The sequence below is a fragment of the Lagopus leucura genome, unplaced genomic scaffold (genome assembly GCF_019238085.1).
Source record: "Lagopus leucura isolate 7727_CA_CO unplaced genomic scaffold, USGS_WTPT01 Super-Scaffold_100024, whole genome shotgun sequence".
Lineage (NCBI taxonomy): Eukaryota > Metazoa > Chordata > Aves > Galliformes > Phasianidae > Lagopus > Lagopus leucura.
Genome location: NW_024962276.1, coordinates 8,626,448 through 8,652,193, shown reverse-complemented (window position 1 = coordinate 8,652,193; position 25,746 = coordinate 8,626,448). Strand labels below are relative to the sequence as shown.

The 25,746-nt window shown below is 50.5% G+C and overlaps 1 protein-coding gene and 1 long non-coding RNA gene across 15 annotated transcripts in view; one reads left to right on the top strand and one right to left on the bottom strand.

The window, feature by feature from the left end:
• MSI2 (musashi RNA binding protein 2) overlaps positions 1-11,002 on the top strand; it is a 187,444-nt gene extending 176,442 nt beyond the window's left edge. For 3 of the 12 annotated variants that reach the window (XM_042880066.1, XM_042880063.1, XM_042880061.1), the window contains 3 exons: positions 3,141-3,295; positions 5,002-5,079; positions 6,743-6,823. In XM_042880066.1, the coding sequence (XP_042736000.1) occupies positions 3,141-3,295; positions 5,002-5,043 (197 nt within the window). In that variant the 3' untranslated portion in view covers positions 5,044-5,079; positions 6,743-6,823. Of the gene's footprint in view, positions 1-3,086; positions 3,296-5,001; positions 5,080-6,742 lie in introns of those variants that run through there. The other 9 variants (XM_042880058.1, XM_042880057.1, XM_042880055.1 and 6 more) reach the window with 5 other exon arrangements.
• On the bottom strand, positions 1,238-25,664 carry LOC122184817. 3 transcript variants are annotated; one of them, XR_006180634.1, is made up of 2 exons: positions 25,051-25,664; positions 1,238-7,360 (listed from the first exon to the last, which is right to left on the bottom strand). It is a non-coding gene; the product is annotated as an uncharacterized LOC122184817 (long non-coding RNA). The 3 variants fall into 3 exon arrangements; XR_006180633.1 differs by lacking the exon at positions 25,051-25,664 and adding an exon at positions 24,174-24,616; XR_006180632.1 differs by lacking the exon at positions 25,051-25,664 and adding an exon at positions 9,349-10,486.
• Between the last annotated feature and the right edge of the window lie 82 nt (positions 25,665-25,746).

Below are 25,746 nucleotides of genomic sequence, written 5' to 3'. Positions count from 1 at the left end.
TTCCGCACGTATGCAGGCTGGTATTCCTGAATTTCTTAGAGCTGTAAATGGCTGGGGCTGGGCTGCTTTGGGGGATGGAGCATCTCTTTCTGGCTCCTCGCTGCTTGGCTTGCTTTCAGTAAGATTTTGGGACAGGCTGAGTACATCTTATTATCTGTGCATGGACTCGTAACTGTGGCTTAATGATGCAGAGGTGCTGCAGTGTGTGTGTGTGTGTGTGTGTGTGTGTGCGCGCGCGTCTGATCCGCTGCCCCACTCGCACTTGGTTCAGGGGCTAGCTCAGCTCCTCATCCTGCAGCTGCAGAAGCCACAGAGGTGTTCATTCGTAGGACATTCGACTCGCAGCACCCCAGCAGCCTTACTCCATGCGTCTCACTGGGGCTGGCTGCAGTGCATGAGTCCCACTTGCTGTGGTGCAAAGCAAGGGCAGCCTTTGTGTCACATAGCTGCTGCTGGGTGCCCCACTGCCAGCCCAACCTCTGCTCAATGCCATTTTGAAATGGTGTAATATTTGATCACTGTATCTCAAAATTAAATGTTGAGGCATTCTACAGGCATGTTCGTGCCAGCCCCGACATGCCATTGCCATCAGTGGGCTGCGTCAGAGATGAATATGGCCTTGCACCCCAACTTTGATTTTTAATGAAATGCTCCGTGCACCTCTAGATGAGAGCTGTGTGATTTGGGGACCATGTCTTCTTATTGGTGTGATTTGCACTTTTTCCCAGCAAGCCACACGCTGCAGGAAGGCAGCTGTGCAAGGTGCAGGGCCACACTGCAGGGCTGGGGGCAGCACGTGGCCTCCATGCAGAGCCCTGCTCACCCCTTGTGCCTCATGCCATGGCTGTCTGCAGCTGTACTCATGCTCTGTGCTTTGGCACCCTCCATCTCTGAAGGACGTGTTAAAGAACGTTAAGGCCAGATTGGATGGGACCCTGGGCAGCCTGGGCTGGTATTAAATGGGGAGGTTGGTGGCCCTGCATGTGGCAGGGGGTTGGAGATTCCTGATCCTTGAGGTCCCTTCCAACCCTGGCCATTCTGTGATTCTGTGAACGTTCCCCATGTCCCAGCCAGCACGGCCTGCCTGCAGAGCGCTGCACGGGGCTGAAACACCCACATCCATTTTGTTCAACCAGAAGGAAGAAAAGGAGAGGAAAAAAGCACTGGCTTATAGTAATAAAGGGCTTTTGAACATCTCAGCTGGATATTTTTCTTCACAAGTGAGAAGGCCAAATGCTATCTTGACATTTAATCTTTAATAATAAAAAAGGTACTTTGTTTGCCAGTGAATTCCAAAATAATCTGTTTACTCTCTCATGCCTTATTACTTTTAACTTGCCGGCTTAGATGACCTACTTACTTTCCCCTGCTACCACTTTACAGCCACATAAAACCATTTACTTTGCAACATTTACTTCCCTGTCATTGCAGAGCCAACGGTTGCCGTGTTTTTGACTGGTTAATCCTTTGGGTTGAGGAACGCGTGCCGTCAGCGCGGTGGGGACGGTCATGGAACCGCAGCAGCACGGCGCGTTGCCCCAGTTTCTCACTGCTGTGTGCTGCTGCAGTTTGCAGTCAGCCTGCAGCCCGGTTTGCCTCTCGGGAGCCTTGCTGTGGGCCGCTCCTGCGGGGCAGGCGGGACTTGCCCTGCAGTGCTGTTTGTCCCCAATAAACCCTGCTGTGTTGACCTGCAGGCTGGTGGCAGGGCTTACTGCAGGCTGTCTGTAAGCTCTTCAGGTGCACGGCGGAGGTAGGCAGGGAGCTGCAGTTGGAGGAGGAGGCTGAGGGAGTCGTGGTGCAGGCTGAGCACAGAGGTGATGTGAGTTGCCAGCGGTGCCCGTTGCACAGCTCCAGGGAGGTTGTGGTGATGCTGTGGCCGTGTGGTTGTTGTGGCTGGTCAGAGCCTGCATTCAGGGCATCCTTAAGGGCCGTTTTGGTGTCCAGGGCTGAGCTGCGAGAGTGTGGTCAGTCAGGCTGCGGTGCCAGGTCAGCAGCAGCATGTAGGCAGTGCTCCGTTGGCAGTGCTGTGTCAGCAGGGCCGTGTTGGCAGGTCGTGTTGCAGGACTCTCCCGCTTCCAGCGCCATCCCCATCCGCTCTCCCTGCCGCTGACTTTTCTTTCACATTAAATCCTCTTACTCATAAACTTCACATCCAAGAACAACAGTGAGGAATGGCAGAAGCCTGATCATCTAACATGCTTTAATATCTAAATCTGTTCTTCAGTATCATTCTTGTTTACATTGTTTTTCTGTCTCAAAAAAAAAAAAAAAAAAAAGTGAAGGGAGGAAAAAAATAAAATTTACTTCCACATTAGGAGGTGAGTTGCCATACACCCTCTGGAATTCTTTTTTTGCTTTGAATCTTTATTTATTTGTTTAATTTTGGTTGATGTCCCCCCAACGTGGTTTTGGAGATGAAGGTAGGTCTTCGATCTCCAAATCTAAAGAAAGGCAAATTAAATAAAACAATACTCTCCTTGGTCATACCTAAAAAACAAACCCAAACCGTTCCATTCCATACCATTAAAAAAACAAATTAACTATTGAGCTGTTTCTACAGCTTACCAATTTAAAAGGGCAGGTTTTTTTCCAAAGTATCAAATGGATCCAAAATGATTTTACTAGATGCGATTGAAGTTACTTGCTGTCAACATTTTAATATCAATATTACCACAATGTGTAGTCTCAAACTAGTTCCTTTGTAGTTTGCATGGGATGTGAATGCTGTCTCGGCGTGCCCAGACCTAGAGAACTTGTTACTACTGCATGAGCATCAAGTCAGATGTTGAAAAATATCTATTATATTTTGTGATAATTTGGTAAAAATGAGCACCTACAGTCTCTGGTTGCAGTAGTGTGTTGAATGATCGTTCTTTTTTTTTTATATATATTCATATATATATTTTGGAGCTCTAAGCTTCGTAGTAGTACGGGCTGACTATTATTCAGTACTTGCTCTCCTATCGCATGGCCTTGGTTAAGTGTTAGAAGTTGGGCCTAGGCTGTTTATTCTGGTGTTTGGCTTTGTGATAACGGTGCATGCCCGGCGTCTGGCCTCATACCCAGCTTTATTCTCTGCACACCAGTCTTGAATAGCTACAGTGCTCAACCGAATTTTGGCGCACCCGCTTCCCCGGCAGGCTCCAACCCAGCCCGGCCCGGAGGCTTCCCTGGGGCCAACAGCCCTGGGCCCGTCGCAGACCTGTACGGCACGGCCAGCCAGGACTCCGGCGTCGGCAACTACATAAGTGCTGCCAGCCCACAGCCGGGCTCCGGCTTCAGCCACGGGATCGCCGTGAGTACCGCGTGCCGGGAGGGGACGCGATGGGGTTTGGCGTCTTTTTCGATGACGGAACGACGGGCTGCTTTGTGCACGGCTCCTGTAGCCTCCAGCGCTGGGCACAACTGCTGCAGGTGCTGAGGTTTCCCGCAGCCCTGCACTCTGCTGTCCCAGAGCCGCTGGAGTTGCAGTGCAGACTGGAAACAGTTGTCTGAGCCTTAGCTGCACCAATGTGGCGTGTTTTGAACAGCCCTATTTAACAGATACAAGCTTCTGCTTGTCTAGATGGGCTTCCCATCAGTGGAACGGCCCGTTGAGGCCGGTGTGCTGCTTGCAGGCAGTGTGCCTGGCCTCTCCTCCCACCCAGAGGAGGAGAAGGGTTCCCGGGACACCAGGCCTGCCCGTGTCCCAGCAGTGGCACAGAGCCATGGGGGCTTGGAGCTTCCAGCCCCTGCCCTACCGGCATCGGTGTGCAGCAGAGGATGTGGGCATGGGAGGTGGGTGCCGCCTCATCGGGGCACCGTGAGGCAGCTTAGGGGGTTGCTAACGGTCCTTAAAACGTGCAGGTCACAACTAAGTCACTGCTGTTGTGTTGTCAAGTCATTGGAAACGTATTTCTGTCATGCTGCATGGTTCTGCAGGCTCACTAATTATGGGCGATGGAAATTTGCTTAACAAAGCTGCATGCTGTTTTTCAGATTGCACTGTTTTACCTGTGTGTGTTAGCATGAATGTGGTTAAACCGCTTTAGTGGCTGTCAGTCTCCAAAACAGAAAACCAGCAACCTACACTGTTTTCCCTTTTTCCATAAAATGCTGAGAAATCTTCTCCTCTCATAAAATAAACATGTCAAAGTACAGAGAACTCCCCTGAGGTTTTCCAAACTAAAATGACAGTTCTGTTCTTTGACCACGTTGGATGAGCTGGGGGAGCGGGAGCACAGAGCAGACAAAGTTCCTGCAGTGGTGCTGTTTGTACTGCATGAACAGCCAGCATCCAAAGAGCCACAGCAGCCGCTGCCTCCACAAGAGCCCTCATGCTCTGCAGTCCGCTCTGGTCCTGCTGTGCATGTGGCCACACAGAGGACGTGGCAGCTTCTTTGGATCAGTTTGTGTACAGAACACAGAGTATGATTATTCTGCTGAGAGAAGGCTACACCAATTCGGACTTACCCCTTCTGAGGCCCCCTTTCCAGTTTCCACCTGAAGACTTACTTGTTTTGGAAAATTTGGGTGGTTTAACCTCGGTGACATCTCAATCTTTCAAGCAGTGAGATGCACGATAAAGGCCATGCAGTCGTGATCTGTCTGCACTAAGACTTCTTCAAAGGCCAGTTAGGATTGGATTTTCAGATTGGCAGCCTCTTAGTTAAGGGGATACCCTTCATACTGGGTGTACTCCAGTAACTGCAAAGGCTCAGGAGCCCTTTTTACCTATATCTTTATTTAACACACTCCATTTACTAACCTGGTTTAGAAACAAAAAAGGGAAAACCCAGAGTTTGTTTTTGTATCTGAGGGAACAAGAAGGTCTTGGAAAGGACCCTGTAGAGTTCAGCACACGGAGTCATTAATGACCAGAACAGCTTTTGGAAATGCATATTCCATATTCATGCTGACAACACAGTCTTTCAAGTCCTTTGATAATTTCTTGCCAAAGATTAATAATCATCTGTTCCCATGTATAGAACACTGATGAACTTAACAATTGTACAATTTTAGGGACCTTTGATTGCAACGGCTTTTACAAATGGATACCATTGAAACGTTACACATGGTTGGTTGCCATCTCACTTGGAGGTATTACAGTATATACCATTTGTACTTCGTGCTAAACTGCCATTTCCCTTATATTTACTTTAAGAGAACAATTTTTTGTTAATCTCCATTCTGTCTTTCCTTGGCCTTTAATCATTCTTTTCTGTGATTCATTTTATTTAAATCAATTTCATGGGTTGGAAACTGGAAGGCAGATCGGGAGCTCGGGCCCAGTGCACTTAGCACACTAATTTGGAGACTTCAAAACCCCGCAGAAATAAACAGTGATCCCCAAAGCCCTTTGGGGGAACAGCCAAGTGCCAGCATCGTTGTCGGGGGTAGAGATTGGCTACGAATGCACCCAGCTGAAAACGGATGAGCTCCACTGCTTCATTAGAGAGAAACCATCATGCTTAATCAAGGGCTGTACCAGATATCACAGCTAGAAGATAACGTAGTAACCACAGAGCAGTTATCAAGATCTTAAAAAAATTAAAGCTAAGCAAATTAAATTAAAGACATTACCTAAGTAATGCGTCCTTGGATCGCTGCCAGTTTCCTACCCTTTGAACTAAGCTCAAGTTAATTAAATGTTTAATTTTTTCGTTATTTTTTGGCCTTTGGCATATCCATCTTAGCAAACAAATATTCTTACACTGAGAGCAGCGTAGATTAGGAAAGTCAGTCAATGGAAACAGAAAGGTGTACGCACTGAGTGCATGGATTCACCGTTAGAGCTCGTGATCCAGGCAGACAGATGCGATGTGACATCTTTCATTTCTTCCTTAGCCTTTAGCCCAGCGCTGCCCTATCTCAGTGTGCAATCAGGGCTGGAGGCAGGCTGGGGATGGGACCTGTGGAACACATGCAGGGGCTTTAAGCTGTGTAAAGATAAACGTATAGGTAACTACTGGCAAAAAAAAAGGGGTTTGCTATTTATTCTTCATCTCCCTATATATACAAGATTATCTGAAAGTCTTTGATGGACGGATTCGGTCCACCACGCGCTATGTTGTGGGAAAGGAAAGAGGTGCCCATGCGCTCCTGCTTCAATCCCCGTTAGTGGCTGCACGTATCCTGTGTGTTCTCGGGCTGATTTGTCAGATCCATCGTGTTCTGTGGGCCGCCAGCCTGAGCACGTGGGAGGTTTGAGCAGAACATCGTAATTCAAACTAATAACGCTGCAGTGAGGGCAGTGCTCATCAGATTAATATATTGTAATCATTTTACACTTACCACAGCACATCAAACTATAACCATCATTTACCGGCCAGTATTAAAACTCAAGCCATTAATGACTTAAAAACAGAGAGTGCTTTTACTGTTGCTCGTTACTAATGAAAATAGATTTCGGGAGGAGGAAATGAGCCTTGCTATTAACTCTTCCAGGGCCACCAGGTCTGAAGATCCCGGGGCGCGCATCCCTCACGCCGTGCGGCGCTTGGGGCAGTCGGGGTGGCCCAGGGCCGCCTGCAGCCCCCGCTGCTCATCGCCCTGCTGGCTGCACACAGCGTTCAATGCGGGCAGCAGCCGCAGCGCCAGGCGTTGCGCCTCCCCTTAGAACGTAGCCCCGGAGTGCGGCAGAGCGCCCAGGAGGACGTTGTCCCCTTGGGGAAAAGCTGGCCACCTCACGTCCCTGAAGCGCGGTCTACTTGCACAGCCCCAGCTGACCCTTCCCCTGTCCTGTGTGCTCCTCTCCTCGCAGAGTCTCTCTGGATGTCCGGGCAAAACGGGGCGAAGTTTCTGAGCGGTCCCACGGTGAGGTGACATCGTCAGACTTCAGCACTACATCTTCACCAACAGCAAACGAACTGGAGGTGGCACTCGACGGACTTGGGCTGTTTAAAAAAATCTCTCTCATCATCTCATGAATCTGCTGTACTATAAAAACAACAGCTTTTAAAAGTATGTATATAAAATCCATTTCTTGTTCGTTTTATTTTCTCAAAGGGTTTCCCCCCCTTTTTAAACCTACTCGACCCACATTTTTTGGTAGCGTTTTGACATAGTCTCGTAGCCACGTAGACCTAATTCTTTGTGTATCTCGTAGGAGCCTAACCATAGCCTAGCTGTTTATATTAAGGTTTTCTTTTGTTTCCCTCCCCCACCCCGTGTCCCCCGGTCTCTGTAGTTGCTGTCATTGCAGGACGTGGGGCTGCGGAGCACGCGGGTCGTCCCCCCTCCTTTTGTTTGTGCCGTCTTCGTTCACCCGGTTCTATTTTCGGCAATAAGGCAGGGACGACAGACTTTTGGGCGTCCTTTTTCTATAAGTGCTTTTTTTTTGTTGAAAGAGGTGATATAAGGTTTTTTGAAATCGTGAATTCTGAAAAAAAAACAAACAAAAAAAAAAAAAAAAAAAAGAAACACAACCAAACACTGTAAATACGATTCCATTACGTACATATAAACTATTCAGAAAGAGAAATACAAACTATTTTTGTGATGGAGTCAGTCTAAGGCAGTTTCTCTATTAAAACAGAAGACACGGCGCAGGTGTGGCCTCGAGGTTGGCGCTGCGCCCCGCGCTCTGCCTGTTGCTCATACGTGCGCAGCTTCCCCGTGACGGCCTCGTTGTCTTTTTAATTTAAAAACTGCTTTTCCCAAGACTGAAAAAGAAGCTCCGGTTTTCCTATTTATCGCATTTAAGGTTCGAAGCACACAGCTGCTCCGCGTTGCTGCTCCCAGCGCAGGCGGAGCGGCGCAGAGCTCGCATGGGTACCTTTGTTATCCATCACTTTCTGTGTTATTAACAAATTAGGAAAGCGACTTTGGTTTGTCTGGTTTTTTTTTTTTTGTTTTTTTTTTTGGGAATACCTCAGTGCTACAAGTTTCACCCTAGAAGCAACGGAAGATTTTAATTTATTGTAGTTGTAAACAGAATTTAAAAAAAAAAAAAAGAAAAAAAAAAAAGAAAAGTATAAAACATCATTGCACTGTGACTGGTAGGGGAAAAACTGACAGTTTCCTATTTGCACATGTTTAATATTTGGCTGTTATATATATGGTCCTCTGTTGGGGGAGGAAACTTATGAAGGATATTTTTTAATTTAATTTTTTTAATATTGGTAAATAGGCCTGCAACAGCAACTAGAAGTACAACACGGTAGGTGGCATTAAGAACATACTGTAGTGTGGATATATTTCTTCTTTTTTTAACGTAATATTGACGAGTTTTATTAATATTTTTTTAAATTGTTACGTTTATAAATTTGGTACTTTAGGTACAGCCAGTATAAGACACTGAATGCGACATTTGTTAAAAGAGCTGCTGCACTCCTATTTTTGTAAATTTTACTAACGAGTAGAATAACGTAGCCGTTCAGTAGACAAGGTAGAGAAGGCATCTGCAATGGAAGTGAGGCACCGTACTGCGAACCAGAAGGAGAAAACCTTGGGTTTTTCCTTATTTTTGAGAACAGAATCATGCTTTTTTGTGTAATGTTTTCGGTTGGTTTTCTTTCTTATTTCCGAACAACCAGGTTTAAGCAAGATGCTGGACGCTTTTTAAATACTGAGACTTGATCAAGTGATACATAAATGAAACCATTCTTTAAAAAAAAAAAATGAAAAAAAAAAAAAAGCAACAAACCAAATTCCCTGAGGTTCAGTGTACAGTCAGGGGATTTTTTATGGCTATTTTGTCAATGTTGATGATGTACTGTACTACCGGTTGGTTTTCCTCTCCATTCCCTGTCACCTCATAGAATATTCTTTGTTGATCATTGTTGTATGTTAATAGTGTATAAAATGGCTATCTTGTAAGAGTGCTGTCCTGATGCTAGTGTAGTGAATCTTCCCCTCCTCTCTTCCTCTTCTAGTACATATTGGTAGGTGTATCGTAATTAAGGTTAAAAATTTAGATGTAGTTATTCAGATTTAGGACCAGTAAGGATAGAACTTTCTCTTATTTAAGAAAAAAAAAAAAAAAACTTGCTAATAATTTTGGGAAGGTTTTCCTCGTTTGCTTTCTTTTCCTTCCTTTCCTCTTCTATTATTTTTCTTTCTGTTGTTGTTGTTCTTTTCCTTTGCTGATCTGATGCGGTTTCAACTAACCAAAGGTCTCACGATGTTAAAAATGCTGGCAAACTCTTACGGCATTTTGTAGATCCCCACCCTTTGAGAGGGGATGTGCCATACTACCTTAAATGCTAACGCTAGATATGCAAAACTGGATTTTTTTAATTTATTTTTTAAAAGAGGGAGGCACGGTATATTAAAACGATTTTACTAAGAGAAAAAAAAACATATTTTTTTAAGAATGCTCAGAAGAAATTGCTAATCTGTGTGAATATGTTTTAGATGTTTATATACCTTTTGAGAAGTCCCAGTGGCCCATAGCACAAATGTCTTGGAACCCGGTACGTCTCGATGTGGCTCCCCATGCTGAGGCTCCGTTAGTCCCCGCTCACCTCGGAGTCCATTCCCAAGGGGCTTTGTTCCCTCGTTCCCTCACCCGGGGGTTCTGTGCCCTTGCTGGCACAGCGGCTCAGCACGCCTCGCTTCCAGTGCAGCGCAGCGCCTGGCGGCCGCCTGCTCCCAGCTCCCACAGAGCAGCCGTGGGCCGGGGCTGAGCGCAGCAGGAGCTGCAGAACCCCAGCAGTTCAGTTCCTCTCCCCACTAAAACAGAAGAAGTCGTTTGCGATGGGCTCACTTACAGCGAAGCCTGATCTGTCCCTTTTTTCGTTTCTTACACTCATCGGTGTTCATTCTAAGTTGAATTTGTAGCTTGGACTTTAAGGTAGCATGGCTCTCTTGCTGTATTTTCTTTTCCCATTGTACAGCAGCATTCATTCAGCTGGTGAATGTCACACATCTCGCTAGAGTAGTCAACCATTGGGTAGCTGTTGGTATGACCTGAAAGGTGTTCGCGTTTCTTTTCCCCCTCCCTGCTCCGAATCCTCCGACGCTGTTTCCATCGTGGGTGCGAATGAGGGCTCGTGCTGCACCACCGCCGCGTTCCGCTCTGCCGCTCAGCGCAGCCTAACCCCGAATAAAGCAATAGCGTTTCCTCCATTTCTCTGAAGGCCAGCCATGGTTACGTATGATATTGCATACGAAACTGTTTACAAAAACAAACAGAACACTAACTCGTAGCTGTCTTTTACGCTATGGAAATGTCTCTCGGGTGGAATTTTTTGAATTCTGTTTGTTGTTTTTTTTTTAGTGTTTGTTTTGGTTTGTTTTTTAAGCAAAATAGTTCCGACAGAAAACTGAGGGTCGATCAGTGTAAGACGGGATGCATCGAAGACACACCGCGGGCCCGGGGTCTGCACGTACACTGTAGAGTTTCATACGTACAGAATCGAAGTCGAACCCATTTCTGTGTGTGAACACTACGTGAGGAGATTCTGTAAGCTAAGCAATACTTTAATACTGTAATAAAATTACCAAAAAAAAATAATAATAAAAAAAATAAGTAGTTTGAGAGAGTAAAGGTGCGCCGCGGTGCAGCTCCGCCGAGCCGGGCGGCTGCAGGCAGCGCTGCGGGGCCCAGCGGGACGCGCCGAGCGCCGCCGGTCTGTGCGTCACTGCAGTGGGGAGCAAAGCTGCGTCGTTCTGTCGTGCGAGGTCCGAACTCCATCAGTGCTAGAGTGCGAGTCGAAGCGTTTCAGGTGGTCATAAATGTACCTAAATACACTATGGCACAGTGGCGAGCCTAGCCCTTCCTTTTATACTTTAGTATGAACTGATGAGAACTTTGGTAGTGACTTTTTTTTTATATATATACATATATATATGTATCTATATATATCAAGCATCTTTCAGGTCTCTGTGTATGGCTTTCTGAAGCCCTGTTGTAAAATACTATGTGGATGGGGGTCTCTCACATCACAGATGTGGAAAGTATAATTTTATATTTGTATTTTCAAATAAATAAGTTTGTGAAAGGTTTCCATCCTCTACTGTGGTCCAGAAATCAATGTGTTTGTCTGACAAAAAAATACAATAAACTGTTTTGAACAGATCTCCTTGTCCCTGTCGTTTGGGGCTGGCAGAGGGGGCAGGGAGCGCTCGGATCTGGGCTGGGAGCGAAGGGGGGGGAGGAGGCTGCAGTGTGTGGGGTGGGGGCAGGACAGGGAGAGCAGCCACATCACCATCGTTCAGCAAACATCTCTGAACAATGAGTGCAGGGTGGGTGGGGGGGGGTGATGCCCAGAGCTCCACTCCTTCTACACAACAGGGTCTGTGTCAAAATGTACATTTCTACACCGACAAAATAAGATTTTGTGTTCGCCTCCCAGCTATTGAAATCAATTTGCAGCTAAAACCAGAGTTGTAAAATAAGCGGAAATTTCCCTTCTCTGTCAAATCAGTGTCCCGATAAAGAGAACAAGGGACATAAACATGATTTGCGTCCCTCTACTCCTGGCATAAAGCGTTTATGGCTGAGCCTCAGTGCAGGGTCTGTAAGTCAGTCGTGCTCTGAGCTCTCAGTGCCCCCATCCTCCACTGCCCGGCCACAGGGACCTGGAGCTGGGACTCTCCAAAGATGGGATCCTCGAGTTGAGACCCTGGAGCTGGAACCCCCTGGAGATGGGATCCTGGATTTGGGATCCCCGCCACCGCCGCTCCCTGCAGGCTGCGGCTCAGCAGCAGAAGCCAATCCAGCACTTACTAATTATGAGCTTAAGCACTTCCCTTCATGGCTATTTACAAGGGCCGCCCCGTTATTAATAAGGAATAACACAATGGGGCAGTTTTAAAGCCCATTTGTTCCGCAGGGCATCTGGGCACACGACAGCAGTGCCCCAGGAGGGCTGTGACTGTGCGTCCATGGACAAAGCCCCAGATCCCCCCAGCATCCCACATTCAGCCGCATTACATACCATAAGACATGAGCAGTTAATTGCAAGTGTGCTGGGGTTGGACCTGAGCTGGTAAATGGAGGATCCAACATCCACGAGCCAGAGTGGGAGGGTGGCAGTGGCCATCCCGTGTCCCATTGCCACCAGGCACTAATTGCTGTGACATATTGGCTGGCACTCGCCTGGGGAGCGGGTGAGAGAAGCCTGCGTGTCGCTCCTGTTCAATAATAATTACTGATTAAAAACGAGTTAAAAAGGCAATGAAGATGGAGACGTGCATTAACCAAGCAACCCCCTGCCCTAAGCCAGGTGTGGGGAGATGGCATTACAGAGTCAGCACTTGAGGCATCACACAAAGGGTGGCTCAGATCCCCCCCAGATCTGCTGTGCAGCGGTGCCACAGCTGCCCCAGCTCCCACAGCCCCATCCTTGGGAGCAGAGCAGCACCGGATGGGACTGGAGAACTGCTCTGCTCAGGAGCAGCATGGGGAGGGCTCTGTTTTCCAAAAGGAGTCTGAATAAGTGTTTTTCCTTTCCAGTTACTGCACTTCACTCGCAGCTCCTGACAGCTTTGAAAATGGCTCCAATTGAAATCATCATTTCATATTGATTTTGGGCTTTTTCTTCCCTCTCCTGACAGCGATGCACCCAAGGTGTTTTCGAGTGTTGCTGAAATAGAAAGCTGCTCTTCCCCCGGAGCTCCTGGCTCCCTCCTCAGGTGTCCCCATGCACAGGGGGCAGTGCTCAAGGCCTGACACTGTTCCATGGGTCCCAGTCCCATTCCAATCCTCCTCCCAAACGCATAGGCTCCTGATACACAATGTAAACACCAGCAAGAATAGCAGGCACGAGAAAGCACATATCTGTCTCTGTCTTTTTGTCTTTTGCCTGGGGTGCGTTTGAGCCACTAATAGAAACACACAGGACTTGCACAGGGCTTTGCATCATCAAAGCCAGGCAGTGTTTTGTTCCTCCTCTGCGCTTTTTATCCAGAGATCCAAAGCACTTGTTTCCATTATCTCAGCACCTTCTATAGGTGGGAAACACTTTTTTGTCACAAAAGAGCAAATCCGGATGGGGCTGTGGCTGCCCTGTTCTGTCCCCTGCAGCCCCACTAACTTGGACCCCCGGCTTGGTCCCAGTAATGCAGGGGCTCTCGGACTCCAGCACTGCCAGTAGTGACGATGGTGACACTGCAAGTGCACCCTCTCCTCCTTCTGCCACATCGACCTGTGCACAGCAGCACCAGGAATCTCGAGCAGAGGAAGGTCAGCAGCACAGCGCCCATCTCTGCCCCTCCACACATCCCTCTGTGTGCCGCAGTTTGCATCACTCACAATAAAACGCGGTCCCAGATGCTGCCCTTGGGGAGCGCAGAGATGAAGGCATTCCGCTGGGAGCCAGCACTAACAATGCTGAGCCATTAGCAATCAGCATATCGGCATGGCATTGCGGCCGCTTCATAGAAAATCAAGAGGCAAAATAATTGAGTCAATAGCGATACGCAAGGATTGCTCCTTCAGCCCCATTCTTCTGCTAACAATTCTTCAGCAGGGCTGAACATTCAAAAGCTCAGGGAATCAAAAAAGAATTGATTTGATTCAGAGCTGCAGCCCGGGCTGTATTTAACACATCATTTCTGCTTGCTCTACATAGAACAGAAGGGCTGCCTTATGGCAGGGCCGGGTCCCAGAGCAGCAGAGCGGCGCCCATCGCACTCAGGGTCTGCTCCACGCGGCCGGAGGCACCGCTCCATGCACTGGGGTGGAGGACTGCAGCTAAGGGTGACGCACTGCCAGACCACCTCCAAGGAAGGCAGGGTAAGAACAGGAACGCTCAGCCCATCCCAGCGAAGCGCAGCCCTCCATCCAGCACACAGCACTGCCTGCACCCATCGCCCCCCCGAGCGCCGGCACCCTTAAGGCCATTGTGCTCCTAACGAGGGCCGTATGCTCCCTGCTGACACAGCAGGGGACATTCAGACCCAACGCCAGGCAGCTGATGGGAGGTGTTGACGAGCAAGTCATGTTGCTATAATGAGAAGTGTTTATTTGAATAATAAGGTCAGGAGTTAAGTAGTTGGTATTCCACTCGTATGAAGCAGTTTGCACAGTGTCACTAATAATTAAAGGGGTTTTTGGACTAATCTAGTTGCTCTTCCTCAATGTACTCTACTCTGTTCAAGAAACTCATCAAAGCAGCAGAGTGATCTTCGAGGTTATTAATCTCCTTTGCTCCACAGCTGGAGCAAATTTATTTGCTTGAATTAGCATGAAATAAACTTATAATAAAGCTGCCATATCCCTCACTTTAGAGATACAGTTTGTGTAATGAGTAGTTAAATCTAGGTAATGTAGCAATAGCCTTTAGGTTCAAAGATTAGGGGGGAGAAAAACCAAAACCCACAGCGCTGTTACCTCTGGGCGATGGGACGTGGGCAGCGGGAGGTGGCACGTGGACAACTGGCAGCGCACAAGGGCTGGCTCCTGCAGGGAGCGCGAGGCCAAGGGCTGTGCATAGAGCTGGGCTCAGCACAGGGTGCCTAAGTGAGGGGAATTCATTTGCTTCAACTCACCAAGCCTTTACCGTTTGCAGCTTCTCTCCAACAATAAATCCTTGCCTCTTCTCTCTGCCTAACACTTGCTGCACATCTCCCAGCAGCCCCGAGTGCCCCTTACAGACCGATGTGGGGTGAGTTCAGTGGCTGGGGGGGCTCACCCCCCGCCCTCCCTCCTCACAGCCCATTATTCACAGAGAGGGAGCAGTAAATAATTTTTCTCTCTCCATTTCAGCTCTTTTCTGTTGCTTCTGGAGCTGCTCGGTGCTGCAGAAGGGCCTGGGCATTAGCCAGAGGTGTCAGAGGTGTTAGACAAGGTATTAAGGAGGTGTCAATGGTGAAATAGCTGGGATTACAGTAAAGTCTAAATAAGGTGTAAAATAAAACCAGAGGTGATAAAGTCATTGATAAGAAAAGCTGGAGAAAAATAGGAGTGCAATTATTTTTCATCCCAGTTGTTCACTCTCGCAGTGCATTATCCGCGGCTTTGCAAAGCCTTAAGTGAGATCAGTTCTGGCTGCAGCTCAGCGCCCGCCGAGCGGCCGGCACAGCCTGCTGAGCACCGCGGGGCCGGGGCTGCAGCTGCCCCCCCCCCCAGGGACAGCTATCCACAGCCCAACAACGCAGGGCTCCGGCTTTCAGGGGCGTGTGGCAGAAGCCCCCTCAGTGCCACGCACCTCCCAAGGGCGCACGCAGGATCTGAGCTGACCCCCGAGCCCGGCCAAGGACCTGCACCCAGCAGCAATGTTGGCTCCACACGACGAACCCTGCCGTGCAATGCAAATTAGTGCAGAAAGGGGAAAGATGTCTTAACAAGCAACACGCTGAGCAACTAAAATTATGCAGTTACTGCTTGCAAAGTGCAATTATATCATTTCCATGCCAGCTCAGGAACCTGCCACCGTCCCTCACTGCCACGTGCAGCACCGCAGTGCCCAGCGTCCTACAGTCGTTAAAGACGACGACCACTGAGATCAGTGAGTCCAACCACTGACCCATCACCATCATGCCAAGACCCAGCTGGCATCGGGGGCCTGGAAACCTTTGGGCTCATGGGCACGAGATTTCTTCCTGGAGAACTCCAGAGGAATAGTTAAGACAAGGACAGGAAAAACAAACAAACAAAGATCATCTGCAAATCTTTTGCTGCCATGAAGTGTTATTAACTGATTGGGTTTCATCACCTCTCGCTTTGCTGCTGCTCCAGGTGATTGCCCTGGATTTGCATTTCCCTCAGACCAGCACTGTGTGCCCACACACTGCAGCAGTGCCCCAGGGGTGGGGATCTGCATGGCCAGGGGCACAGCGTGAGGCCATGCCAGGAAGGGGTAAGTGGAGAACAGGAAAGAGCAGTCAGGGATTGGAATTACCCAATTGGAATTGGAATGAAGGGGTCCCATCCCCGGAGGCGTTCCAGATCTGTGGGGATGCGGCACTGAGGGATGGGTTGGGGACCTTGGAAGTCTTTTCCAACCTGAACAATTCCACAGTTCTCTAAAGCGGCACCGAGCTCTCAGGCAGGTGATAGCAGTGAGGGTGCAGGCAGCAGATGGACACAGCCTGTGTGAGCACCAGGTACGTGAGCCTGGTGGCCATTCCCTGCTTCTAACGTTCATTAATAACACCGTCACTGAAATTATTTCCACCACTGCAGCTTCGCAGAGCACACCACGTCCTACTTCTGTTCTGTTTCAGTCATATGGAGTAAGCAGTGAATTGAGTGAGATTAAGAAGGCACAGAGAGGCACAGCCTGGCTCTGGTTAGGGAATGGAGCTGCAGCGTGCTTTGAGCACATGGCCCTGGCACTGCTGGGCCCTCACCACAACAGCCACAGTTTCAAGTGTCACACCTTGACTTCATTTTAGTAAATATAAAAACATTCGTATGTGGGAACAGCTCTGCCAGTACCATATGCTGTGCTTCTCCTCCATATAGGAAACAAGCTGCTTTCAAGCTTTTTAATTACACAAAATTGAGCAAAGCCTTCGCAGAACAACCAGATAAGGGGAGGTGGAGAAGTGGTTTCTCCCCGTAACAGTGGTGAGGGTTTCCTTCCCCCCGTGAGGTTGGGTTATGAACACACTGCTCCTGTTTGCATTTCAGAGCACTGAATTGGTACAACCATAAGTACCACTACAGCAATAACCAGCTTCCCCCCGACTGCCCTGACACAAAGACAACCATGCTCCCCACCCAGCACTGCCTGCACCGCACTCCTCATCCCCACCAAGGAAGGAGAGCAGCAGCAGCAAGGACAGACCTTGTTCCCGTGATTAATTAAGGCCGACTCCAGACCTGAGGCGCAGCACCAATACCTGCCTTGTTTCCAGAGGTGTCACAGCTGCAGAAGCACCGCAGCCCTGTGACTTTCTCCGGTGTCGTTTGTCACCGCCTGACACTGACAAAGTGCCACAGCTGCACGGCTGCTGCCCAGCCATCCCGCTGCACCGACACACCGTGCTGCTGCCCTACTTTCCTCCTGCAGCTCCCACTCCCTCCTGCTGCTGCACAAACCACACAGCACACACCTGCAGCACCCGAGGGCTCACTCAGCTCCCATGTGCTGCCTCGGTGACCCAGAGAGACACAGGCAGCGGCCACCAATGCTGGAGGGGGTTTGTTTGCCCAAGGGAAGTGATGGGGAAGGAATGGCAGCCATTTTTGTATAGAGATGCTTTTTCTCCTTACGGTGACACTTTAACGAGAGCTTAATGAACAGTGCTTTCTTGCCTTTGCGGGGTACAGACAGGCCGGATAGAGTTAGCACTCATTATCATCCCATCACCAATGCAGCCGTGCAATTCCCCAGCCATATGGTCAGTGCAATGCACTTCTAAAAGCAGGGACATCTACACGGGCTTCACTGCCACCAGCCACAGCATTTGGGCATCCTGCGGCTACAGGAAACAGCCCACCACAGAGATCTGGGTGCAGAGGAGCAGGACCTGGGCTGGTGCCACAACCACAACACGTTGGTTCCCCACGGCCCAATCTGACACTAACAAAGGAGTGAAGGTGATGGTAAATGGGGCTCCCAGCCAGGCATGCCCCATGTGAGCCCATCTCCAAGCACCCACAGCACCATGGCAGCAGGAAAACTCAGCGCAGAGCCAGGGCTCAGCATCCCCCAACCAGGTCCCCAGAGCCCGAGCCGTGCTCTACAACAAGCACATCGCTCCTTCCCTGATCCTGAGCTCCGGCTGCGATTCAATAGGACACAGCAGGAGGGTCTGTGCTCCTTCTACAGCAGCCGACCTGTGTCAGCATTTTATTCTGCAGCTCTGTAGGTTTTTTAGCTTAAAAAAAAAAAAAAATCAGAGGAGTTTTCAAAGCTTTAATGGCTTTGAAAACAACATAGAAAGCTCTCTTTACTGCAGGAGAGGTTAATGATTTCCCTCTGCTACAGAACTAAGCCGGACATCATAATAAATAATCATAATAAGATGTAAAGTATCACCTGGAGTCACACAGCACAGAGAGCAGGTAGGAGTTACAGTGCGTTACTCAGAGCAGCTGCTGGGGTGAGATTTCCAAAGTGAAGGCAGTCAGTTAAGAAATGGAAAGCAGAAGCCAGCAATTAAAATATTACTTAAACAGATGCTGATCACATCTCGTCTGGCCTGGGAGGGCTCAGTGCTCCAGCTCCCAGCTGTGGCACTATGGAGTGGGGACCCCAGCACCCACTGAAGTCCCCAGGTGGGTTTATCAATAGCTGGGTGTCCCCAGAACCAGGAGAGCCCTCGCTGGGAGACCCCCTCGCTCCCAGCCCAGCTGCCTCCAGGCCGTGCCAAGCTCAACCCACAGCAGAAGAGCAGCAAAGCACTCGTTAAGAAACCACATTAATATCCTTAATGACAGTTCCCAGCTCTCAGCAATACAGCAGCCTCAGCAACATTTCCACAGACAGGTTTCATCCCTGGGCATTTGCAAGCACCAACGAGGGGTGGGCAGCAGGTCTGGGAACAGATGCCACAGGGTCACCCTTGCTGGCACAGAGCAAAAATCACTGCTGTTCCGCAGCCCCAAGCTGGTCACTCTGGGGCAGCACAGCACAACAGGCGCATCAGCAATAAAACCCATCCGCCATCACCCTCAGGAGCAGCACTGCTGGGACACAGGGCTGGGACACAGCCAACACCTGCTGCTCCCATCCATGCGTCCATCCGAGCCCCCCAGGCCCCCCCATCTCAGGCAGATCACAGCACAATGGCTGTTGTGGAGCGGGGACTTCCTTTGTGTGTTTATCCCCCCGTCTCCAAGATGAGCTGCTTCTTGTCTTGTCAAACCACATCCTTTTCTTTAAAGGATCGGCTTTAAGAATCCAATTTGTCAAGCTGGACAATCGTTTGAGAATCCATAAAAAGCCTCGGTGACTTTATCAAAAAAAATAAATCAGAAGGTTTTAAATGGTAACTGAAAGAGATTTGAAAATGGGTTGAGTGGCCTACATCAATTAATCTTCAGAGAGCTGGGGCTTTGTGAAGATGAAGTGGCACAGAAGTGTCAAAGGCCAGTTACCAGGCTTTAGCAGATGGAAGGTGTCGATATTCCTCCTTCTCACTCTTCTCCTTTCCCCGTCTTGCACAATACAGGCGGAGAAGGAGAAGCCCTGCAATGAGCAGAGCAGGGCTGCACCCAGACAGACAGCTGCAGTGGAACCACAGAAGGACAGGGGTCACAGAACACCACCAAGTGTGTAAATGAGCTGTCTGAACAGAGTCACCTGAAATGGCAGCAGATGGCTCCGATGCCGAATGGAGGGCAGCAGCCTGTGCTGCTCCTCACTGCCCAGCAAAAGCAGGACTGGGCACAGAGACATTGAGAGCTGAACAGGGCAGAGGGGAATTGGGAGCGTGCGGTACGTAGATGGAAGCTATGGGCTGGAGAGTTAAGCAGGAAGAGACTTTGGGAGCAATGGAGCAGAGGTGCTGCAGCCCAGCAACCCCAACAGCAGTGAGAGGCGCTCCAGATGGCTTTTTGTTTTAGTGCAATGAGAAATGCAACCTGACAGGCAAGCTGGGGCTGGGTAATAAGAATAACACCCATGATTTCCTTACAAAAATGAAAGCAGCCCATCAGCTCAAAGGTACCCCTGTTGGCTGCAAAGAACAGAGACTTTCTGTTACTTACAGCAGCAGCGAGAGCGTCCCTGATCTTTGAAATGGCATTTTGTTGCAAAGTACAATATAAGGACGTTGGACTCACTTCCCAGTCTGGGGAAATAGATCTGACTTGGAAACAGGCCAAGAGCGCCGCAAATTGGGGCTCTGAAGTGAAGGTGATAACTTTGCCAATTAAATATGGATGCGATTTTTTTTCCTCTCCTTCCCCTGAATACTTTTGCACAGTCATTAGGTGATGATATAAAGACATAGGCCTCCTGGTGCAGCTTAATTGCTCATATATAGAAAAATGATGAGCTCCGTTGCACTGCACAAGTACTGCCTGGATACTCCCCGCCTTATTAATAGGTGATACCAACCCGAGCTTAATTCTTCTGCCCAAGGAAAAACAGAGCCCCTGCACAGCCCCAGCTCAGAGCACACTGCTGCACGTGCCAAACCACTTCACTAACAGCTACAGACGTAAGAGCAGGCTTACATTTAACCGCACCATTAAAGCCTTTTGCTGAATTGGCACTTGGAGCTCTGCGACCAGGGTGGACTCTCACTGAAGTTTACTATCATTTCCATACCTACATAAAATAGAAAAATATAAGGTTCTCCCCCTTCCAAAAAACACCCCCCTCTGCCATCTACAGGGGCTGAGCACAAAGTAGGGGCACAAACAACTGAGACGCAGCGCGATGGGATGCGACTGCCCTGGGTGCCGGGGTCAGAATGAGCAAAATGGGCAAGAACCACCGGGATGAGGGGAAAGTGCTTCTGATGGCTCGGGGAAAAAGCAGCATTAACAATCATTGGAAGGGACAAGGCAATCTCACGGCGTGCAGATTGCTCACGGCAGGGCAGTGGGAAGGGCTTGCATCAGCGTGTGCTCCTGCACCCTGCTCAGCCCCACAGCTGATTTACTTCTCAGCACCACAAACCACAGCTCGCTCTTCCCTCTCGCTCACGGTTTCATTACTCCCTCCAGATAATTCCAGGCTTCTCAGCTGTGAGCGCAGCACCTCAGCTCCCAGCCTTTAAATCCTCAGCTCTGCTCTCACCACAGTCCTCTTCACAAATCCCCATTTGTTTCCATGCACAGAGGTTTGTAACCCCAAACATTTGGTGCAGCCATCAGCACCCACAGAGTGCCAACACCGTTTCAGCACCGAACAAAGAAGAAAACCACTCTAAGATACTTCATTTTGGCAGCCAGGTTCTGAAGGGCATTTCAAAGACACAGGACTCACTCCAGGGGCTGCTGATGTTCAGGAGGATTTCACCACTCATGTCAGTGAGACAGAGCCGGCGTGCAGGGGGTGAGGTGACATTAAGACACTGCTGCTCACTGTGACGCCACTTGGAGCTGCTCCTGACTGTGACTTCAGGGCTCCTTTGATGAGAAAACCAGAGCTGTCTGCAGAGGGGCCACGGGCAACCTCACGACACCAAGAAATTGCAGCAGTACAAGCAGTACATCCATGTTTCAAAGCTGCTCTTTTGTTGGGCCCCACCAGCAGCTGTGGAGGGGTGTCCCGGGAGGCAGCTCAGAGTGTGGGAGCTGAGGGGTTAACCATGACCCTCCCTGGGCGTGCTCCAGCCTCAACCTCTGCACCTTTCTAACCATTTCACCCCTTTGAGATTTCTGTTTCACATTTCAATTTCCTGCAGCACAGTAAATTTATCTCTGCTGCCCAGCCAGGTTCTCTCCAGCTCTTCCCCTTATCTTTTCCCCTGTACGACTGCAAACACCACCGTTATCTTCATGTGATAAACCCAGCCGCGATGCACCGCCTGCCGCCGCGCTGTGCCGAGCAGCCCCGTGCCCTCAGACCAGCACAGCACAGAGAGCCAAGCAGACACCGTGGGCTTTGCTCAGGGCATCTCACATCTCATCAGCAAATGCTGGCCGTGGTGTAAGAGGCATCACAGCCACCCCCTGGATGCGCTCCATATGTGCTGCTCAGGGGCACTACTGGGGTCCCCCTGGGTGCCAAGGGATGGCAGCAAGGCTCTGGGTGCCACCAGCCCACCCCAGAGCCCGTTCCACAGCACAGGGAGGAGTTCCCCTCCTCCCCCCCCAGACCACAGAAGCTCAAATATCCCATCGGCGAGGGGCAGAGCGAGCATCCGGCACTGCCGTGGGAAACTTCGTCCCGATAACGCCTTCATCATCCCAGGGAGAAATGGGAAAAAAAACAACAGCAACGCCCGGCCGAACAGGTAACAAAGTCACCTTGCTGCCATCCCCGAGCGACGGCTGCAGCCCTGCCGTGAGCACGCAGCACCCCCTGGTGCCACCGCCGGCAGTGCGGGGGGCCGCGGGGACAGGGATGGACGAGGAGGCAGCGAGGCGGCTGCTGGCTTGTGAAGTCGTGCAGGGTTCGATGAAGTTCTCAGCCCGTTTCCCTCCCGCAGCAGCGGCACCCGCTCACTGCTCAGATCCGTTCCGCCTCCTCCAGCGACCCCAGGCCCCAGCTGCCCACCGCGCGGGCTGACAGCCCGACCTTCAAAGCAAATTGCTTTGCAAATGCCAGTCCGCTTAGCTTTACTACATCCGTCTCCAGTGAATTGTGCCTTGGTTTATAGATGGGGAAATCGAGGCAGGGAAAAACAAAGGGCTCAGTGGCCGCAGCAGACCAGGAACTCAGCGCTCTACCTGTGCCTTAACTACAAAGTCACCTCTCCTCATTAGCAGCTAATTAGAACCGCGGGAGGGGAAGAGACTACAGGCAGGGTGGAGAGAGGAGGAACTGGGAGAAATACAGACATCAAAACAGATCCTGTCTATTTACTCATTCATTGCCATGTCTTAGGCTCCAAATCCTCTCACGCCTGCATTGGCCTTGTGCAATTTTGGATGCCCTCTCCCAAACCCACACAGCTAAGAGTCCCACGCTGTCTCAGGAAGGAGAAAATCTGCAATTTTGGGTTAGTCTTGGGAAATCTTATTATTACTCTGCCCACTAGATTAGAAGAACCCACTAATTTCCACTGGCCAGCCTGCTATCTCTATGGGAGCCCAGATAAGGTATCTGGAAGTTGCTTATTGAGAGCTGCCCTGCAAGCACCACACTGCATCAGGCAGCAGCGTCCCGGAGGGAGCAGAGCCCCAGGACCATCACAGGACAACAGGGGCTCAGCCAGGCCCCAGCCCCCTCACAGCTCCAGCCCTGCACATGGGACCACTGCAGGAAACAGGGAATGTGTTTTTAAACAAGAGGAGGAAACGGTGCCTTTGTGTCAGACAAGTGGAAGAAATCCAGGACCAGGAGACTGCAGAGCCTTTCCACTTCAGACAGCAGGTGCTCTCCAAGATGTGGTTATGGCAACAAAATAAATGATGGATAATTGCTTTTGTGACAACTTGCCAATTAAATTAGACTCAGCAGAATAACATAATGACAATTTGTTATGCTCTGGTGGGCACTAACACACCAATCATAATTAAATGCTATGACTGAAATAGAATGCTGCTGTACACAGGAATATATAACCCCAATTCCCTCCCAGTGAAACATTATAGGTTCAGACTTGATTTCAATTTCTGGAGGATAATAGCATTAGCGCACATCAGAATGAGCTCGCGGTGTGCACACAGGCAGCAGCACTGAGACAGCAGCAAGGACAGCCCCAGTGGGACCCCACGGACCCCACATCCCCAGCAAGCAACGGGCAGCAGATGATCAGCTCCACCCCAGCCCTGCTCCAACATGCAGGGATGGGGCCAAATGTGTGTGCACACAGAGCTGGGAGAAGTGGACACCGAGAGCCTCTGTCCATTCAGACCAGTCAGATCCCATGCCACAACAAGGCTGCCTTCACCTGGAAGGGTTTCAGCTCAAACTGTCACAACTGGAACTAAACAAGTCTCTAACAGCTTAACTAGAGCTGCATTTCCAGAACATTAACAGCCTTGCTACCTGCCCTCACGAAGCCTGGCACTGGCACGCTCAGGTTCCAGTCCCCTGGCACAGCTGCAAATTGCTCTGGCAGCTCCCGGCACCAGGCTTGGCCCTGTTACACCCTTTGCTCCCTTACCCCCAACGTGTCGTGGGGACAATCTGACAGCGCATAACCAGGGATGTGCTGACTGCAGAACACTGGGGAGCAGCTGAAGTGCTCATCTGTCAGCCAGGGCACTGTGGGGGGGGAGGCACCAAGCACCCACACCACTTCATTTCTCCCCAGCAATTTCTCTGCAGAGCATCAGCGCAGGACATACAAGAGGTCACTGCTCCACCAGTGCCCATCTCAGCAGTTCTGCAGAGCAGAGCCCCGACTCGAGGAGCACACAGCAGCAATGGGGCCTCCCCACAGCACAGCTCAGCTGGGCTCACTGCTGGCACTGCTGCAACAAGCCCACTGCATGGGCAAGCACAGATGCTACGAGGGAAGCACAAAGATCTGAGGGAGAACTCCATACCACAGGCTGGGACCTGTGCTTCCTCACACTGCCAGGAGACACCCTCAGCTTTAGGAACTGACCTTGGGAGACCTTCGGCCTGACTACCAGAGAGGTACAGAGGGCTCCGTCCTCTCCCTCTTGCTTTCAACTGTCTCTCATTTTCGATGCCTCGAGGAGCCCCATAACCAATACTTTGGCATTTACTGTCACTTTAAAAGAGCTCTGCAATCAGAAAGGGGAACTGCTGCACACTCACCGCTCATCTTTCAGGAGGAAAGAGGTCAGCACTCCAGCTCAGGAAAGGTCACACACTGCTCTGTAATGGGGTGTAGGATTGCGAGATGGCAGAAGCTCCGCTCATTAGCGAGCGCTCCGCCACCAGCGGCCAGCTCTGCCCCGCACGCGGCACAACGTGGACGCGCGGTGCCCCACAAAGGCACGGGGCAGCGACGAGGTCACAGCGGCGGGTTTTGTACCGCGTGGAGCGGCGCGGGGCTCCGCCTGCCCTTGCCCTTCATCTGTGCCTCGTGCTCAGATCGCTCCTACGGGAAGCCGACTGCTGGGGGAAAGCTTGCGCTCCTTTCCTCGCGTGCCGACCCCGGCACGAAGGCACAGCCGGCAATTCCATCACGGCCATTTCGCACGCCGTCAGCCCTTCGGCCACAGCGCGGGGCAGAACCACGGGAACAAACCCGCAGCACCAACACGAGCTCCGGCCCCGCTCCGTCCGGCGGCGCTGCGCGGTCCCCCCCTGGCGGACACGGACGCCCCGCAGGCGGCGGCCCCCAGCGAACCCCCCCGCAAAGCCGCTGACCTTTGGCTAACGGCGGGAAGGCAAACACTTGATAAATAATAAATAGCTCACCCCAGGCTTTTTCTCAGAGCCTTTTAATTAAAATAGCAGTTACTCTCAGGTCACGGCGATTGGAGTTTCAATCCCAGCCCAGCGAACGCATCCATCAATAGCACGGTATCAAAAAACACAACTCTGCTCTTAATCGCGCCCTCTCCTAATTGCACCGAGTTCTTCAGCTCCCGCTCCCTGTTATCTGCCACAGCCCGGCAGATGGAGGGCTGCAGCCCACAGCCCACCCGGACCCCGGCAGCAGTCCTCACCGGACACATCAACTCACCCACACCGGGTTTCTCCAGGTAATCTGCCCGCGTTTCAGAGGAGCGGCACGAGGGCTGCGGTGCTTCTCCTCCACCCCCACCCCCGAAGCACAGCTGCACCACCAGGCACAAACTGCTCCACACCACGGGCACACACAGCTGAGGACATCAGGCAGCAACCAACAGCCCACCCCAGAAGGGCTCCATCTGGAGAGCCCCCACCCAGGGAGCGGCTTCTAACGACTGCTCCGAACAAAGACTAAAGCAGAAAAACATTCCAATTTTGTTAGCATCAGCTCTGCATAGAAACCGGCTCATGGCACACTGCAAGCCACTGCCCTCTTTGGCATTCTACGTTTCTTAGACCTCCACGTGGCAAAGGATAACAGCCAACCCTTCCAAAGATGCAAGACTGAAGCTGGTGATGGCAGAGGACAGAAGAAAAGGTTCCTTCTGGCAGCTTGGCACTGTTTTACAGAAGCAGTAACAACCAGGAGACCACCAAGCTGTGAGCAAAGTGAATGAGAAACCTCTCACACCATGGCACTCATCTTCATAGCACCACTTCTCATTTTAAAGAGCTTCCAGGCACAATTCAGGGCAAGCTAGGAGCATCACCCACAGTAATAAGGCAAAGTTAAAAGTTCAGTGCACTTACCTCAGATTGAAGAGTCCCAAAGCAAAAGACGCTGAGCAGCCACAGAGGAGATGTGGAA